The following is a 19,359-nucleotide window of genomic DNA, read 5'->3' as shown; positions in this document are numbered from 1 at the left end:
ACCCATGATTGACAACCACACTACTCAAACCAGTCTACAAGTATGACGAGTCGTACGCCGTGTAAAAACATACCTAGACCTATATTCTTTAAACTCTTCAACTTCTTCATCTATGTTGAGATGATAAAATGTAAATATAACTCTTAAGTGAAAAAACCCAGAGTTTCATTCAAAACATATTTATTTTCAAGTTGTTTGGGTGTTGGTGATGTATATTTTACATCTACCTCCCCCATCCTTACTTTCCTCCATTTATTCATTAAAAAAAGACAAAATAAAAAAATAATCTTAAGAGGAAATTCTCAGAATCCAATTTCAGAACGCGGACGACCACACAAGAGGTCGTTCGTATGTTCACGATTTTTTCGACGAATATATATTGGAGTTTTGAAATATGTAAAAATATTTTTATATATTTTTCCTTCTCGTCCTTTGCTTTTAATAAATCTTTTCAAAACCATATAATTATTTCGAGGAAAAACTTATTTTTTCAATGCAAAAAAGCTGTTTTAATAAAAAAATCTGATTTTAAAACAGAGGAATATTTTAATAATAAAATAAAAAACCCCAAAGTTATTGCTTTTAATATAATTTATACTCTTTTGTTTTTGTTGTCGATATTTTTTGTCACAAATAAAGAATAGAGACATTAGCGACCGCTTGGTGTCGTTTCTAGTACATATATCATAAGACTGTTTCACATCTTGCTTTGTTTAAATACTACTCTCAAAGCCATGTGCGTTTCTAGTCATGCTTTCGTGACATACAGCTGGGAGAGAGCAAGGAACAATGGATTTGCAAAGAGATAATGCAGGTACGTTATGAAGTGCAATATCGAGGCGTGCATCATGGCACTTGGTGACAATGAGAATACCTATAGATGTGCATGCATGATCATACATTACAATAAAACTAGACAATAGTATCAAGCGCGTGAGGAACTCGACTAGAAATATACGAGGTGTGTTCAAATAATAAAGTGAAATTAAAAAAAAAAATATTAATAACCCGTAAGGTCTCTTCATTTAGAGCAGTGATCGCCGGTCGGTAGCTCGTCGAGGCTTTTCGGTGGCTCGCGTAGGTCATTAAATTTTCCCACTAAATTTTATTATTTTCTTTATTTTTAAACACATATATTTTCAATGATTATTTTGTTACAAATAAAATTTTAAATTACGCATTTAATGTTTTATTGTAATCCTGAAGTCCTACTTTGTTTAAACTAATATAAATACATTATTTATGATGCGATAAGGGCCGATGATAAAAAAATATAAAAAGGGAATTTGTATAGGTAGCTCGCAAGACAAGTTTTATTTCTGAAAGTAGCTAACATCCTTATTGAGTTTGGAGACCGCTGATTTAGAGGCTTGCCTGCAGGTAGGATAGTAAGGATAGGGAAGGTAAATGTGAAAAATACATCACAACCACCCAGTCCAATTGAAAATAAATCTTTCTTGAATTTACTTTGCAATTTGCGGGTATCGAACTCGCGACGCCAATTTCGTAGTCGAGCGTCTACCCAGCTACGCCACGGCGCCTGTCATACATTCGAATTTAGAGTTATGATTTTTATGCAGGTACAAATGTTCCCAATATATGTTGACATTATCAGCCATTTTGGCTTTTAAGTTTGCGTAGTGTAATGGTAAACACGTTCGGTTACTACGCTAGAGGACTCGGGTTCGGTTCCCAGGGGGGTCAAATAAATATAAGCGATTTTTCCACTTTGATATTTATTCAATTTAACCCTGGAATGGTGGTACCTGAAGCGAAGGGTGTGATCACCTTTCCTGAGTCTGTTAACAATCAAGATACACTGCGTTTATATGATGCAGTGCCCTGTGCACCATCGGGTGCGGATGAGGGTTTTAAGAAGAAGAAATAAACATTTTTCATGAAAAAATTTCACCATATTTTTTGAGCGCTCCTCGTATGCCATTTGGTGTAATAATTGTTCCTTGTCGCACGCATGATTTTCTATTATTCACCTTTAAGTGACATTTTAACATAGCGAGAAAATATTTTGTAATGTGTTGAAAATAGATATGTATATTATCTTTTATCTATTATCTTTTTAATTAATAGAGAAATTGTAACACGACAGGTAGTTTTTTCCATTGAATTTTATTTAAGTAGAATTATGAAAAATGGTTCGGTATTTCAGTTTTATTTTATATTTTAAATAAATAATAATAATGAAACCCTTATCCGCACCCCAATGGTGCATAGGGCACTGTGTCATATAAACGCAGTGTTATCTTGATCGTTGATACATGAAGGAAAGGTGATCAGCCCTCCGCTTCAGGTACCAGTCCATGGTAATTTTGAATAAACATTACAGTGAAAAAATCACTTATATTTATTTTACCCCCCTTGGGAATCGAACCCGGGACCTCCAGAACGGTAGCCGAGCGTGCTGACCATTACACTACGGTGGCGGACAATTTTACATCTTATATTTTATAATAATTATATTGAAAAATATTGTGTACAGGCTCATTACCATCGTACCCTTCAGAATAACTGTTTATTATATAAAAATTGTTGGTAAATGGTAAATATGTCCAATTATTATTTTCTGTCAATATAAACAAAAACCCGTTATTCGTTTATTTTTTGTAGCAATTTTTTACCTTGTTTGTTTGTATTTTCATTTGTATTGAATTTGTAAATATCTTCTCCTTATTCTAACCCTTATTCGAGCCCAATGGTGCATAGGGCACTGCATCGTATTAACGCAGTGTTATCTTGATCGTTACTTACATGAAGGCAAGGTGATCATTCCTACGCTTCAGGGACCAGTCCAGGGTAATATTAAATAAATATTAGAACGTAAAATCAGCAATATTTATTTTCATTCTTATTATTATTGAATGAATAATTTTAAAATTTAATTCCTTATCTTTCAACAGCTTTTTTATTTTCAAAACCATATATTTATTTCGAAGAAAATCCTGTTTTTTTTTTAAATTCAAATTATGTAGCCAACCTCCACGATATTTAATATATTTGATATTTCTGATATTTAATATTTGTCGTCTGAGGGGTTTACATTCTTAAACAATAATTTTATGCAAATAATTTTGATACTTAATTTAAAACGAGCACAATGTGATATTTAACTTAATTAAAAAAGAGGCTCATTTGGCAGTTCACGAAAGCACAATGACACATTGACATACACTCGAAATATGAAGTTAGTACGCAAATGAGATAGTTAAGATTTATTATACCTTATGTAGAAATCCCACATGACAATGTACATATTAAAATCAATTGCTATTTATTATCCTTATAGTATTTATCCAAAGTTAGTCAGATGTGTTCAAATTTTGCAATATAAAAGTAGAAGATGTAGTTAAAACTTTTTTAAAATAAAAAAAAACCCTTACCGCACCCTAATGGTGCATAGGGCACTGCTTCATATAAACGCACTTTTATCTCGATCGTTTACACATGAAGGAAAGGTGATTAGCCCTCCACTTCAGGTACCAGTCCAGTGTAATATTGAATAAATATTAGAGTGAAAAAAATCACTTATATTTATTAAACCCCCCTGGGATTCGAACCCGGGACCTCCAGAACGGTGGCCGAGCATGCTGACCACACTACGGAGGCGGACAAATTTTTTAATTTTTAATTTTTTAAAGTTTTTTTATAACACTGTAAATTATTGTTTATATTGTAATAAAAAGTGTATTATTTTTTGAGATTTAAAGATAGATGAAGAGAAATATGGAAGTCTGTGCATTAACAGGGTTTACGACCGTCACAGACTGTTTAAAGTGATCACTTTACATAGGTCTAGCATTCACTAATTCTACCCATGATAGACAACCACATTATTGTAATTCTTGGAACTTCTGGATATATTAATTAAACTAGAAACACAACTCTTGAATTGGATAGACCTTACGAGAGACGTGTATGGTAGGATGAGGCAAGCTTTTTATTAAACAGATAATTGGAGACTATCCAGATTTGTGAACGAGTATTTGAACACACTCAAAATGTTGAATTTTAAATATCCTTTATAGTTCCTAACACCATAAAATGATTGAACTAAAAACAGTTTAATCATATTATACTGTTTTTAGAATATCATAAAATAAGTGGACTTTTTTTATCTAGCACTGAAGTTTCAGATTGAAATTATTTGCAAAGCATTTACATGTTTTTTTCAGATAAATGTGGTATACGAGATATAGGGCACACATCCAAGGCTGCCTGCCTATAATGCCTATTTAATGTCGGGATGTGATCCCGTGGCCAGTGTCGCGGACACTTGAATCAGAGTTTCTCGGTTCGCACCGACTCTACCACAATTTTAACCTATTTTAATAATGAACCGCTTAGGCTCACCGAAAAAGTATGAAATTGAAGTGTTTTTGTAAATAATAAAAGACACAAATATTTCTTTTTACTTAAGTTTATTTTAAAATAAAAATGGTTAAAAATTGTAAAACGATAATTGACTTATAGTTTACCGAAAATGCAGTCGTAAGAGATGAATAATATTTTGAATATATTATAAAGAGATAGGCGAGACCATTTCATGAATTAGAATAGCTTATATTTTGGCACAGTTACACAGATTCGAGGAGACATCTTACTGAATCTCTTGCTTTAAGTAGGTAATTAAATAATGTGCATTTCATTCGCATTAATGACAGTAGTTCGTTAAACCGTCGAAATTTAGTATATGCGTGTGAATTAGATTAATATTTTAACGATTGTTTTATTTGCAATAGATGAAGAGAAATGTATTCGTTTTAATTTTTTCACTTTAAAATTGTCCCTTCAGTAAAACTGAGTGTGACAGATTGTAATGTTGTTGGAATTCATTAATGTGTTAGTAGTTATTTGATGAGTCCGCCTCCTTAGTGTAATGGTCAGCACGCTCGGCTACCGTTCTGGAGGTCCCGTGTTCGATTCCCAAGGTGGGTAAAATAAATATAAGTGATTTTTTCACTGTAATATTTATTCAATATTACCATGGACTGGTACCTGAAGCGGAGGGCTGATCACCTTTCCTTCATGTGCAAACGATCAAGATAACATTGCGTTTATATGACACAGTGCCCTATGCACCATTGGGGTGCGGATAAGGGTTTTATTCTTTCTTCATCTTCTTGCTCAATGCTGAGCGTCGTGGTCTTCTGGAATGTCAGGCACTTGGTGCACAAGTCCTCTCCATTCTTCCCGGTCCTGGGCCAACTTGATGGCAGCGTTTAGCGAGGATCCGGTTAATTCCTTTATTTGGTCTGTCCATCTTGTTGGAGACCGTCCTCTTGCCCGCTTGCCTTCAACTGTACCTGTTACTACCAGTTTTTCAAGACTCTTCTCGTTCTTTCTGGCGATATGCCCAAAGTAAGACAGAATCCTTTTCCTGCAAGTAGTGGAGAGTCTTTCTGTCACTGACAGTTCGCGGAGAATGGAGACGTTTGTGCGTCTTGCAGTCCAAGGAATGCGCAGCATCCTCCTCCAGCACCACATTTCAAACACATCCAGCATATGTCTTTCCTTTTTCCTCAGTGTCCATGTTTCCACTCCATACAGCGCAATGGAGAATACAAGAGATTTCACTAGACGGGTTTTCGTTCTCCTCAGTATGGACCGATTTTTCCATATCTTCGCCAGACTAGACATTGCTGATTTTGCCATTCCAATTCTTCTCCGGATTTCTGCTTCACAGCCTCCGTCTTTAGAAATGAGTGCACCTAAATAGATAAAGTCGTCGACTTCTTCATAATCCCTTAAAGAATTGTTCCTTATCAGGGTGCCGAATCGGTCGATGACAAGAACCTTGGTTTTACTTTTGTTTATTTGAAGTCCTAAATGCTGGCTTTCTATTTCGACTCTATGGAGGAGTTCAGCCATTTCGTCCTCATTGTTGGCTATTAGCGTTGTGTCGTCTGCAAACCTTATATTGGAGATCCTTTTGCCCCCTACTGATACGCCACCTTCCCACCCGTCTAGTACTTTCCTCATTATATATTCTCCATATATATTAAAGAGATCAGGAGACAGTATACACCCTTGTCTCACGCCTTTTTGTACTTGAAATGACTCTGAGAGGAAATTATCAACTCTTACCGATGCCAAATTTTGTACGTATAAGTTGTGAATAAGAACTATCAACTGTCTCGGTACACCCATTGCTTCCAAAACCTTCCACAGGCAATTCCAATTCACGCAGTCAAAAGCCTTTGTATAATCAATAAAGCAAAGTACGACCGGAACCTTGAACTCCCGACTTTTCTCGATTATTTGTCTTATGTTCAAGATTTGCTCACGTGTACCCTTGCCTTTTTTTTACATAGTGAGATGGAAATATCATAGAAGAAATTTCAACGATACTAGGATGCGTTTAAAAATGATTTTAAGCATTTAGGATACAGAGCGAATGTAATTTACTAGATAAAAATCTGGGTTTTCTCCACTTGAGAGGTTTTTCTAAGGGTTTAAATCTTGCATATAAATCAAAGGGTCGCTTCTAAATAAAAGCTTTCTCAATGCAACGTAGATGGCTGTTGTGAACTCATATCGCTCACTCCTTTCAAGAACGTCATAAATCAAAAATCGTCAATTTTCAGTTGTGCATGTTTTCGGAATGTCCAGAAAATGTACTATATCCCAGCAAAAGAGGCATATTTTTAACTCAATATTTACCCGCTACAGGACAGAAAGTGTTGTTTTTGCATTTTAAAGAAAATGTATTGTTTTATTATTTTTTTAAAGTATACAAAATATTTTGCAAATGGTGAAAAACCTTCACGTATTACCTAAAAAGATCTGTTGCACAGTAAAAAGTTCAAAAAGTGGCTTGATATTTATTTTGAATATATTTTATTATATTTTTTAACTTTAAAAACGTTCTCCTGAATAATCAAGTTTTTTGATTTTTGACGTTCTTGAAAGGAGTGAGCGATATGTACTGTGTCATGAGATTAATGATATACGTAGGAGCTACTAACATTTTGGTAGTGTGGTTGTCAATCATGGGTAAACCAGCAACTGATGACGGTCGTCAGCCCCGTAAATGCCCAGACTTCCATATTCTTCTTCATCTTTGATGAGATGTCAAAAAATAATATGAAAATAACTCCTGTAATTGGAGATAATCCAGATTTTGTGAACAAGTATTTGGACACACTCAAAATGTTGTAAAGAAACTCTTTCATTTGCATTTAAGGTCCGAATCCTGAATTATAAGCACTACATGAGAAACGCTAGAAAATATGATTTTCATATTATTATTTTTGCTTATAATTTTACCAGTTAATTTAAACTATAAGCTAAAATAATAAAATGAAATTAAAGTAAAATTCTAGCGATTCAAGCACTATGTTTACAAAATATATTCTCCACTTTTTCGATTTATTAACCTAAAATAAATTAATCGCTTCGTTTATTTTAGTTTAAGTTCCGGAACAAAAGCGGGAAAAAAGGATAGACTTTAAAAAGAAAAGCGTGCGATATAAGGGTTTAAAGATATATTGGCATTTTGATACACAACCTTTTTACATTTTTCATTACTTGGAGAAACTCTGTATTCATACATACTTAAATACAATATTTAACCTATCTAGTTATTTATAGATTAATTGTTCCAACTCCATTTTAATTTATATATTAAATGTTAAAATCAAAAACTGACGTTTAAAGTCTACTTAGATGGTTTATTTGCTTTTTAACAATAAAATACAACTAAGTAGATTAAAAAAATCGGTGTTTGATTTGAATATACAAATGAATATTATGTTTTCTTCTTTTTTATATATTAGTATATTACACATATTTTTTTCTTTTTATTCAAGCCGGTATGAGCTGCACTGCGTGAAAAACTTGGTGTTGTGTCGTGTGACATTTAAATGGCGATATTCATCTCTAATGAGCTTGATAAACACAATACAACAATAGGATTCTTTCCTAGTTAACATGTCATTGTTTATTTAATCGTGTCTTTGGTTTCTTTCAAGTTATTACCATTTTCTTTAAATGATCGTTTGTCATTTGGAAATGATCTAGAATATTTTCATGTACAAACACTTATGTTAAAAAGCATTTTATCTGTCAAACCTAGGAGAAATTTTCATGATACCTTTCATAATTATTTATTTTTAATAATTGTAATATACAGTTTTTTTTTTACTTCAAATAGGACGCTGAATAAACCAAATTAGAAGCTTTACAAATCGAATTGGACGTTAAATTTTATTTTATAAAAAATCATTTAAAAAAAAATTATTATAGTTTTTTTTTGACCTTGTCAAATTACTTTTCATTTTTTAAATGAAAAAATAATTCAATATGTGCCCTCGGCACGCTAAACCCAGTTAGGGTTTACATTCTTGTAAATTTGTAAATGTAAATATGTGAACGATAAAAAATAGTGTAAAATACTAATAATATTGAGTTTTTAAATACATAAAAAAAATTGTTACCAGTCATCCTGTCGTACTTTTAATTATTGGTTTCAAAATTTCAAAGCAATCTGTAAATAACTCTTGTAAGAAGATTTATGATTTTGAACAAACGAACAATTACATTTTTATTTATAAAGATAGATTATGTTGTTTAATTAACATAAAGAAATAAGAATTTTGTAGACTATTTGTCTCCAAGTGACTTATATACATTCCTGTGTCCAAATTACATAAGCTTGTAAAAGTACAGGTACGCAACCCCAAATACCCAGCTATTACAACTTTTAGTTTTTTTTCCATAGGAATATCGGAATAATCCGATTAAGCAATTTAGTTTAACTAAAAACTAAAAAAAATATATTCATATTTAATGGATATTTATAAAATATATTTATATTTTTAAAACCAGATTTGAAAAAATGTTTTACAAATTTACTTGAGAAAATGTTCCGGTCCGATAATTTATAAATAATTTCATGTTTTTTTTATTTGTATAAAATGAAAATCTCCACGTGAGATCACTACCATTACTAAGATTACAGGTTCAATGTTGTTCAAAATTACATCCGTTTTTTTTTTATTTCCATAAAAACGCAGTGTGTCATTATTTTTTTATAGAGCTGCATTCACAACGTATTGTAGTCATATTATAAGGTATATATGGTAGGCATACCGTCGCGAGCTCTGTCTGCGAGTATTAGAAGGTAAAACATTAGTCGCGCATCTTGGAGACGGAGGAAGAGCGGAAAGTGCGAGAAAGGTGGCGGGGAGGGGGGTTTGTTATAATTATTGTATTATCTGTGCTTTCTCATAGCCCTCCAAACTGGAGTATATCAGTGGAACGCGGGAGACGCGGCTCAGTTGTTCCTCAACACTTGACCGAGATAAGCGGAAACGTTACCGAATCCGTCACTGGAACAAAACTATCGTAAATTCAATCATTTCCGAAGAATGTCAACAAAGTGTTTATAATCCCAATGAACTAAAAAACATTAATTTTTTTAAAATAACTGATCGTGACCAAATGGAAAAGTGAATACGCGAGGATCCGTGTTTTAATATGTTTATTTTCGTGTTTTTGTTCACGGGTGTTGTGGTGTTCGCAGAAACTGTTCATTTCACCAATTCCCAGTCACAATTAGAACGATCGCTCAGCAGCAGTTACGGTGATGATGTGAAGACTTACCAGCTGGACGTTCCTGGTTCCAGTCCCATAACCATCATCGAAGCCAATCCTTGGAACCCGCAGGACTCCAGAAGTGGAAAGTCCGCGTCTAGAGATGACTCCGCGAGAAATTACAGCGACAGGAGAACCAAGGACTATCTCGTTCCAGGTTCAACGCATGAAAACTATTCATCTCACAAAAATTCACCAGCCAAATGTTCCGGATTGTTTTGCGATGACATAGAAGACAACAAGAAGACTGTTTACTCTCCTGACCTTTTAAGCAAATTCCTTAAAGAATACGCGGATAAAATAAAAAACGCAGACCCGAAAATTAAAGATAGGTTAAAACAAATGGAAATAACGGCGCAAAATCCAAACACTGGATTTCCGGAATCCGTTTATGAAAGAAATAAATTACCCCAAAAGATTGATCTAAAAATACAACCCAGTGCGAATCGAAGATATTCATCGTGGGATGATGTTGACACAAAAAAACACAAACATCCCTATGATGACAAGGAAGGGTGGGTCGCATTAGAAGCTGTACCATGGACCAGAAGCAAAATTTCTAAATGGCAAGCTAATACGTACAAAGTTAACAAACCAGCCAGTAACTACAACTCATTTAACACCGATAAAGATACCCACTATTCCGATAAATTTAATACAAATTACGGAAACTCAGACGAAAACAGCGATGAGGATTCACAAACCTCCTTTCACAAATTTTCTAGACCAGGATCCAGCAGTCATAGACCGTTTTACGAGTCAGCTCAAAACGGAAATGACTGGCCACAAGAACTGCCATCCAGGCCTTCGTGGGATAAGCCTTCACAAAATCGCCCTTATCAATATGACCTAGAACCAGAACGACAGCAGCATCGTCCAAATTGCGATCATAATCACCACCAAAGCGTTTCAGATGACCACAATCAGAGGGGATCGAGCCACTACACGGACAACGGAGGAATCATAACTGATGGACGCCCAAACGACTTTCCGACAAGTGAATATTCGTATAGAAAAAAAGATATGCAAAGACCTGAAGTGGATTATCCTGAATATCCAAGATCAGGACACCCAGCATCTCACCCTTCGAATGGAAATGGAGAATGGGTACTATTGTCGACCACTAAGGGTTACAAATTCCCAAAAAACCGCCAGCGTTCTCTGTCTATTAACCCTAATGCCGTCACTTCCCATAGATCGGTAAGGTTGACTGTATTGCCAGCTGTGAATGGCTCTAAAGAGAATATGACTCTCTCTCACGGAGGGATGCTTGAAGTAGAACCTTCTTTCCACACAGTGGATGAATCGAGAAGGATATTTGAAAGATCACAAAGAATCAACTCGACAGCTGCGAAGACGAAAAAGCTCAAGAGGGTTGTGGCCACGAACGCCACCCCTGATAGTTCCGCTGTAATGGCTGCAGTTGGAGCTGGACTAGTTCCAGCTACAGTGGCTATGATCATGCCGATGGTTTTAGGAAGAAAAAAACGTAGTTACATGGAACCATATTATCAGATTTCACCCACCTTGCAGAATGTGACGCAGCATCCAAATTTTGATTTTGAATCAACCCTCCAAAGAACTCTTTAATCTCATATTTTTTTAATTGAAAATATTATAAATATTAAATTATTATTTTAAGATTAAGTGTAAAATATTTATTGCTAATTTTAAGATCGATACATTTTTAAGAAATTTTATTATTTATTTATTTGGCATTGACTTTTTGGAACAACAAGCTGATTTAAGTATAAAAACAAAACACTTGTATTAGACCATTTTTTGAGTTAATTAATAGAATAAAGTAACAATTTTGTTGTTTTTTCTACATCAATTTTATTCGACCAGCAACCGGGTTTTATCGTTACATCGTTAGTCTCTGATGTTTTTATTTATCTCTGATGATTTTAATTTATAAAATGCAGTTTCACAAAGAAATGTCAGTAAAAAACATAAAAGAGTTAATTAATGTAAATTTATTGTTTCAGCATTCACTTTAAGGTAATTTATGATAAAATTATAAATAACACGCTTGTTTTTTATCACGTTAGGATTTTATATTGTTACCACTTGTTTCGGAAGCTGCAGATGCTTCAATCTACGGGTTAAAATATAAATGTAATAATAGTTTATATTTAAACCCGTAGATGGAAGCGTCTGTAGGTTCCGAAATAAGTCGTACTAATATAATATTCAAGTGGTAAAAAAACAAGCGTTTTATTTATAATTTCATTAGTGTAAAAACGACTGGTTTTGAGAACTATGAATGAAAATTCAATATGTTTATATTTTCACCCGTTGGTGAGAACATCAGAAGTTCTCGAAACTAGTCGTGTTTACATTGATAAACTCAAAAAGGGGTCTTGACATGCGTTTTTATTTTTATTCTTTTTTAATCTAAAATATTTGTTATTTTATAAGCGAATCAATATTAATCTAGAGAACTGATTTATTTTATGTTAATTTCTACATTTCCGTGCAGTAGAATAGGAAACAAAAATATGTGAACCTTTTTTAATTACGTTTTATATGATAAGTACGTTTTCATAATAATCATTACGTTTTTTATTGCCCCCTATTTAGATTGTTTCGTATTGAGTATCTCTGACAAATATATTCTCATGGAATGCAAATTTACGGAAATATAATTAAAAAAAAACAATAAAAAAATGAAATTGTAAGATTTTGACCATATTTTTTTTATTGATATAAAAACAATTCTTTGCTATTATTTTTATCAAAATATTAAATGGAGTAGATAAAATGTTAATTTAGACTCCCTTACGATAGTAAAAGAAAAATTATACAAGAAAAAAAGCTGTGTGAAATTACGGAAATTTCAGCTATGTTCATTTTTCATTTTTGTTTTTTTTTTGTTTTTTGTTTTTAGCAACTGGTGTAAAATAATATTATGTAAAACTGTATCAAGCCACATGTTACTGCGCTCAGTCTGGTTAAATGGAAAAGAAAGAAAAGAGAAAGCAAAAATTTCTCACATGTTTAGTTTCACAATTCTTGTGGGTAAACAATATATTTAAGCAAATGTCAAGAAGTAAGTTCATCAGATGGCTCTGCCATTGCGGTCAATAAATCTGTTTTAAAAAACTTGTTTTTACTTATCATATTTGTATTACATATTGTAAAAACATGCTGTCATTGGTACGGTACATAAAGGCTGTGTTAAAATTTCAAAGCAATTAATGAACAATTTGAGGATATTTAAGATTTTGAACAAAGGGATACTTAGTTTTATTTTTGTTAATTTTTTGTTTCTATGTTACAAAATGTAAAAATAATTCATAAGAGGGGAATCCCAAATTTGTGAACAAGTATTTTGACACACAAAATATTGTGAATATATAGAATTTTGTTTATATAAAAATTTAGGTTTTGTGTGGATTTTTCTTAGTATAGTGGTAAGAAATAATCTCTAGGTTTATAAAGGATTAGGTATATTATGGAGTAAAAATACACTTTAATTTAATTTTAAAACACATTTAATCCACTCAATATTTACACACCAAACTAAAAACTATTTTACATAAATCGACAATTAAAATTAAATTTATTTATAAAATTTTAATATTCCATAACATGTAAACACCTAATACAAAGTCAGCAGGTTTTTCTCTAAAAGTTTTGAGAAAATCGTCCTGAAAATATATCGCAGATAAACGTATAATTTATCTTAAAAATATCATGAATTTTTTTAAACAAATAAAAATCAGAAAATATTTTTTAAGTAAAAATTTACAAATATTGTTCACAAAATTACCATGGTTAAAAATAAGTTGTTTCTTTCTAAATCTAGAATAAAATGTTAGAAGGTACATAATTAACTTACTAAATATTAAAAGGTACAATAAAAAAAATAAGTGGGGAATTTCTTTGTTTGGAATTATTCTGGTGATATGCACAAGTGTTTCAAGTTTTTCAACATTTTTTTCAGGTAAGCTTTGTGTTTGAAAATAGCAATCAATTTGTGATAAAGTGGAGCTCAAATATATAAATTGCTTCAGAATCCTCGACACTAACTGCGGGACCACAAGCCAAGTAACAAAATTATATTTATAATTACGATTTTAAAGTAACAATAAATATATATTTTTATGACAACAGAAGATCTTTTGCGTGTGTAATTGTTTAATCAACATTGATTAAGGACGATCACAAATCAGTATTTTTCTTTGTATTTCTTCTTCCATTACCTCTTTGCTTATGAATTATACTATGAATTATTTAAATTACTTTACTTATGAATAATTCAAATTTAATATCTATGATATTAAATTTGCAGAAAAAGTCACATTTCATTTCAATAACGTACAACTTTTAAAAACCGATCATAGTAGGTAATTCATATTAACAATTTAAAAACATAAAATAAAAGAATTTTCGTAGTTATACATGGAATTCATGGAGTTTATATTACATATTCAAGACATATGTATTTAATGATCGAATTTCTGAAATATGTCATTGGTAATTAAATAATTTATGGTAAAAGAAATATCTTCGAATGTACGTTACGATGTATTTTAATAATTAGATACAAGATCTATGCATTCCCTTAGGTTTTCACCGAAAACATTTGAAAATAAGTGTTTTTAATTTTTTCATTCCTGTTTTTTTTCTGTCTTCAATTTTGTATATATTTATTATACAAATAATAAAACGAACTACGTATGTATTAAAAAATTATACTTTGCACTAAAATTGGTAAATAAAAAAGTTAAATAAATAATGCACGAAGTTATACGCCATATATTATTTTGAGGCAAACAACAAGTCACTTAATGCAAAGTTATAGTACATATCTTATAAATAACATATTTTTTCACAAAAAATGTCGATAATTAAACTCAAACTCACGGACTTTCAGGGCGCTTGTCCACTACCCGGAATACCGTGTAATTTTACCGTCCGGCACGTCCGTTAGCGTTTCAAAACGACGGTTGGCTTGGATTGGCTTGTGCTTTTGTTCATATTTCTTAGGATCGGTGCTCTTGATCGGTGGGTGAACACGTTGCGCGTAAATTCGATCACGCTAAACTGTCGTAGTCGTTTTCATTTTTAAAACCGGACCGCCGGACGGTGAAATGCCGTGTAGTGGACAAACGCCCTATATGTTTGAATAAGTTGTACTAATCAAATTCTCAGTAAATGAGTTTCTTCTAAGGAAGATAAAAATATTGAAAATATCTTACAAAACGTTCCTAAAATAACTTATTATCAAATAATCTTTGAGTATGTTCACATACGTTTTATTTAAGAAAAAATCTTCACGCGAATGATTTTGTAGAATTTACTAACCTTGCAGATATAAAACGTAATTTTGGTGGTTGTACTGTTGTAGTTGGTTGCAAAGCCATTTCAATGTTTGACAAATATTTTCCCAATGTATCTGTCGTGGTCTTCAAGATGCCCAAGCCAAGTTTTAACTTGAAATCAATCAATGTTTTAAAGAAATCGATGAATGAGAACGGTTCCGGTGGTACAGTTGTGACTGGCTTTTGGCTGTGAGTTGTCGGTGGAGTCGTCGGTGGAGGCGTCGGTGGAGTCGTCGATGGTTCTTGAAATCTAGGAGTTGAAGAAGGTTCTTCAGCTTTTGGAGTCACTACGGATACAGTGGTTTCATCATTCACTTTCTTTCCTGGGGTAGTTACTTCGATAAATACAATTCCGGTATTATCATCTGAATCCACGGAAGGCTTTTCAGTAACTATTTCAATTTTAACAGACGATAATTGATTTTTGTTTTTAACGCGTTTTTCTAAATTTTCGGTAATTGTAATTGCCTCATTATTATTTATTTCATTTTCGCTATCAGATTTTGATTTTAATTTTTCAATTAAATCTTCTTCAGATTCCCTTTTGCCTTTGGTGCCCTCAGCATCCTTTGACTTATGTGCCATATTTTTCTGTGAGATTTGTAATGGGAGACCAGATATGACATTAATGCTTGACGGTTTTTTATCTAAAGTATTGGTACTTAATGCATGAACATAATATACATTTTTCCTCATCATTTCTTCCATTTTATCTCGAGAAGATTTGGCGATATTTGATTCTTTTTCTGAATAATCGATTTCAGAGGTGTCTCTTTTTACCATGTCATGTTTATTTTCTGATCCTTCAATATATGTCAATGAATGTTCTGAAGCATGTTTAGCTTTTAAATATTCTGTAGGCACCTTCTTTGGAAAGTGTTTATTTTTCCATAAAGCCGCTTTTTCACGTATAAGTGTATTATACGCATTAATTACTTTATCTGGGGAAGTATATTGCCCATTATCTGATCTTAAAATTTCTTTTAGAGATTCTGCGGCACTTTGAATATTTGTGGGAAAATCGTCTTCCACTAGAGCAACGCTTCTTCTTCGCCTATTTAAACTTCTAGGACCATGTTCAGGAACAGAGACAGGAGTAACTGCTTGAATAAGCTCTTTTGGTATATTTCCAACAACAAATTGTGGTTGTTTATTTTCATCTAAACCCATTGCATCAACCGTATAACCTGTTTCTTTTTGCTGTTCAATCACATCTTCCGTTCCTAGATGTAAAGTTTCTTGCAAAGGAGATTTAGTGGTATCAGTAGCAAGTTCTTGACTGTATCTTAAGGCTTGACCATATTCGTAGACAGGTTCTGATATACCATCCTGGTTACTATAAGACTGATGAAGAGACTCGGACAAATATCCTGGATTTTCTGTTTGTCTATCCAGAGATTTATATACTGGTTGAGGTTGTTGGTATGGAGAAAATCGGTCATTTTCAGTGGAATGTGTATCATAATGAATACGTTCCGAGTAAGCTGATCCATGAAAAGCATCTTTATTGTGTTGGCCAACGCGATCACTCGAGACAAATGAGCTCGGATCTGATCCATAACCGACATTTCTGAGACGAATATTTTGTTCTTGTGGTGGTTTTGCTTGAGGGTAGGTGAACTGCGTTTGTCCTGCATAAGGATTAATTGGTTGAATCTTATTGTGCATTTCAGGTGAATTTTCTGGAAAAAGTGAACCTAACATCTCTTCTTCTCTTTGACCACCATCACCCGCATATTGTTCGTCATTTTGTTGATACAGATCATCTTTTCTATCATAGGCTCTTCGAACTACACCACCAAATGGATAGAAGAGATAACTGGCTAATCCGACAATCCCCGCTAAACTGACCAAACCTACCCCCACAGATGGCATCACTTCTCTAGAAAGATAATTATAAATTTGCGTCGTTATTGGTTTTTCTTTTGGAGGATTTTTAGAAGTCAGTTTAGTAGTATTTAACTCAACTTTAGATTCAGCCACTGCTTCGACAGGTTTGGATGTTGTGGATGCAGTTTTACGAGTTTTATTTTTATTCTTCTTTCGTTTGCTGGAGGACCTTTTTGGTTTTTTAGTAGTCGAAGGAGGTGGTGTGCTAACTTCGAGCTCAATTTCAACATGTTTGGCTTCCATGCTTATGTCATTATTTTCATCATTTTTCGATTTCAAAGCATTCGAGAGTTTATTAGATTGGTTAACTTTTTGTTTTATTTCAGTTACCTTAGGTTTATTTTCAACTTTTTCTATTTTTACCATTGGTACTATTTTTGTTTGTAACGTTGGTTCGATGTATGCTTTCGTGGTAGTTTCCACTTTATTGACTTTAGCTGTAGTTGACGAAGCCCTCACTAAAATTGGTTTCGTAGTGGACGTGGATGTGGTTGATGTTTTATTTAAAGCAGCGTTTTTATTTTTTTGAACGCTAGCTAGCACCGAAGCTTTGATTTTATTCATTACATTTTCGTTTACAGCAGAACCACTAGCAATTAAATCAGATTTGTTGGAGCTCCCAATAGCCACCGGTTTTCTTATAAAAGCGGGTTTCATTGTTATTATAGACGGAGATCTTGTAGGTTTAGACGGGTTAGGTTTGTTATTCACTTGTATCGGTTTTTTGTCTTCGGTATTGTTTGATGTTATTACTGATTTTTTGCTGTCATCGATTTTGTCCTGCTGTTTTACTGTATTAGAACTAGCTGTAGTTGGATTTCCACTCAACAAAATCCACGTAGACAGTCCTTCATCAGGTGTTGAGGTCTCTTTCATATTACTATTGAAAGGTTTGTTACTATGCAATAAAGAATGGTCCATATCATCCATATTCACAGGAACAGCAATTCCTGCATTTGAATTTTCTATAACACCTGGTTTCGCAGCATCTTCGACAGGTTTTGATACTTTGTTTTTCGTTTGCTGGTTCTTCATTCGAGGAGGGGTTCGAACATCTGTGACAACTCCACCTTGTCCAGTCGCGGGTGGAGGCGTTTTACTTCCTTGCAAGAGTTGACTGGCTACCATTTTGATGGATTCTCCAATAGCTGAAGAGTTTGACGTCTTATCACTGCGTTCTATCATCTTTTCAGAGACAATTTCCTTCTCATTCACAGGTTTGACTGTAGTTGATCTGAAAAGGATAAAAGACGACATTAAAATCAGCAAAAATAATATTATATAATCTGCATAGTTTTGATAACATATATTATATATTCAAAAATGATGTTTAGGAGTCTTTTTAAATAAACCGCCCCTGTTTTTACCCTGAAGGTATACATATTGGTTTAAAGAATTCAACAAAAAGTGTTTTTATTATAATTAACGAAAAGTAGTTCATATTTCGTAGTTCATTTCTTTTAACGCTTATCTATCCCATTAAGTGCTTAGGAGAACTGCGTTGTATGGAAGGGGAATTATCTTGATCGTTAATTACATAAAGTAAAGATTATCAATTTTGAGCTTTAGGTACTCGTTTAAAGTGATGTTAAAAAATAAGACCGAAAAACCATTTATACATATCGCTCACTCCTTTCAATAACGTCATAAATCGAAAATCGTAAATTTTCAGTTGTGCATGCTTTCGAAATGCCCACATAATGTACTATATCCCAGCAAAAGAGGCATCTTTTTAACTTAATATTTATCCGCTACAGTGTTGTTTTTGCATTTTGAAGAAAAGGTATTGTTGAATTATTTTTATAAATATATGAAATATTTTGCAAATGGAGAAAAAAACGTTCAGGTTTTACCTAAAAAGATGTGTTGCACAGTAAAAAGTTCAAAAAGTGGCTTGATATTTATTTTTAATACATTGTGTTATATTTTTAAACTTTAAAAACGTTCTCCTGAAAAATCGAGTTTTTTGATTTATGACGTTCTTGAAAGGAGTGAGAGATATTTCAATTCCCCTGGGTATCGAATTTAGCACCGCATCTAAATGCATGAGTGCGGTACCTAAATTGAAAAAAAAAGGTTTCTGGATAGTTTTATATCGGGTATTTTCTACAAGACACACAAATTTATTGAATGTAAAAGAATTTGTGTTGATTAGTACATTTTAAATAACGCTTAAAACACAAAATACACAAAGACTGCACAAAGTCAGTGTTAATCTTACTAAGTGTCTGTGACTTGTGTGTGAATATAAAGCAACTAACTGAACATCAAAGAACTTGGGTACGCATCCTGTAGCGACTAGTTAAAAAAAAATATTGAATCAATATTGCCATAGTCATTTTCTCCCCCTCTCTGTAAAACGTGTAATTATTTGGTATCACCTACATACTCAAAGATATCTTTCAAGGATTCCATTCAACGTCTAGTTATTATTTATTATCAGGGTGCTTAAATTTCCTTTCAAGATAAGAAATACAGTAGCGAGCAGCCAAATCTTTCCGGTCAGAAATTATCAGTTTTATTTCCAAAA

The 19,359-nt window shown here is 33.0% G+C and overlaps 2 protein-coding genes across 3 annotated transcripts in view; one reads left to right on the top strand and one right to left on the bottom strand.

The window, feature by feature from the left end:
* Positions 1-789: 789 nt before the first annotated feature.
* Positions 790-11,470, top strand: LOC148308156 (uncharacterized). Its single transcript, XM_088262223.1, has 2 exons — positions 790-814; positions 9,539-11,470. The coding sequence occupies exons 1-2, from the start codon at positions 790-792 to the stop codon at positions 11,197-11,199; spliced, it is 1,686 nt and encodes a 561-aa protein (XP_088118349.1). The 3' UTR covers positions 11,200-11,470.
* Positions 11,471-14,762: 3,292 nt separating this feature from the next.
* LOC148308155 (uncharacterized) overlaps positions 14,763-19,359 on the bottom strand; it is a 38,260-nt gene continuing 33,663 nt past the window's right edge. For both annotated transcript variants that reach the window (XM_088262199.1, XM_088262200.1), the window contains exon 3: positions 14,763-18,063. In XM_088262199.1, coding sequence (XP_088118325.1) covers positions 14,892-18,063 — 3,172 coding nt within the window. In that variant the 3' untranslated portion in view covers positions 14,763-14,891. The remainder of the gene's footprint in view (positions 18,064-19,359) is intronic.

Source organism: Brachycentrus maculatus, unplaced genomic scaffold, assembly GCF_059751285.1.
Source record: "Brachycentrus maculatus isolate JH-2025_06_01 unplaced genomic scaffold, ASM5975128v1 h1tg000175l, whole genome shotgun sequence".
In the NCBI taxonomy this organism is placed as follows: domain Eukaryota; kingdom Metazoa; phylum Arthropoda; class Insecta; order Trichoptera; family Brachycentridae; genus Brachycentrus; species Brachycentrus maculatus.
This window is presented reverse-complemented; position numbering and strand designations above follow the sequence as displayed.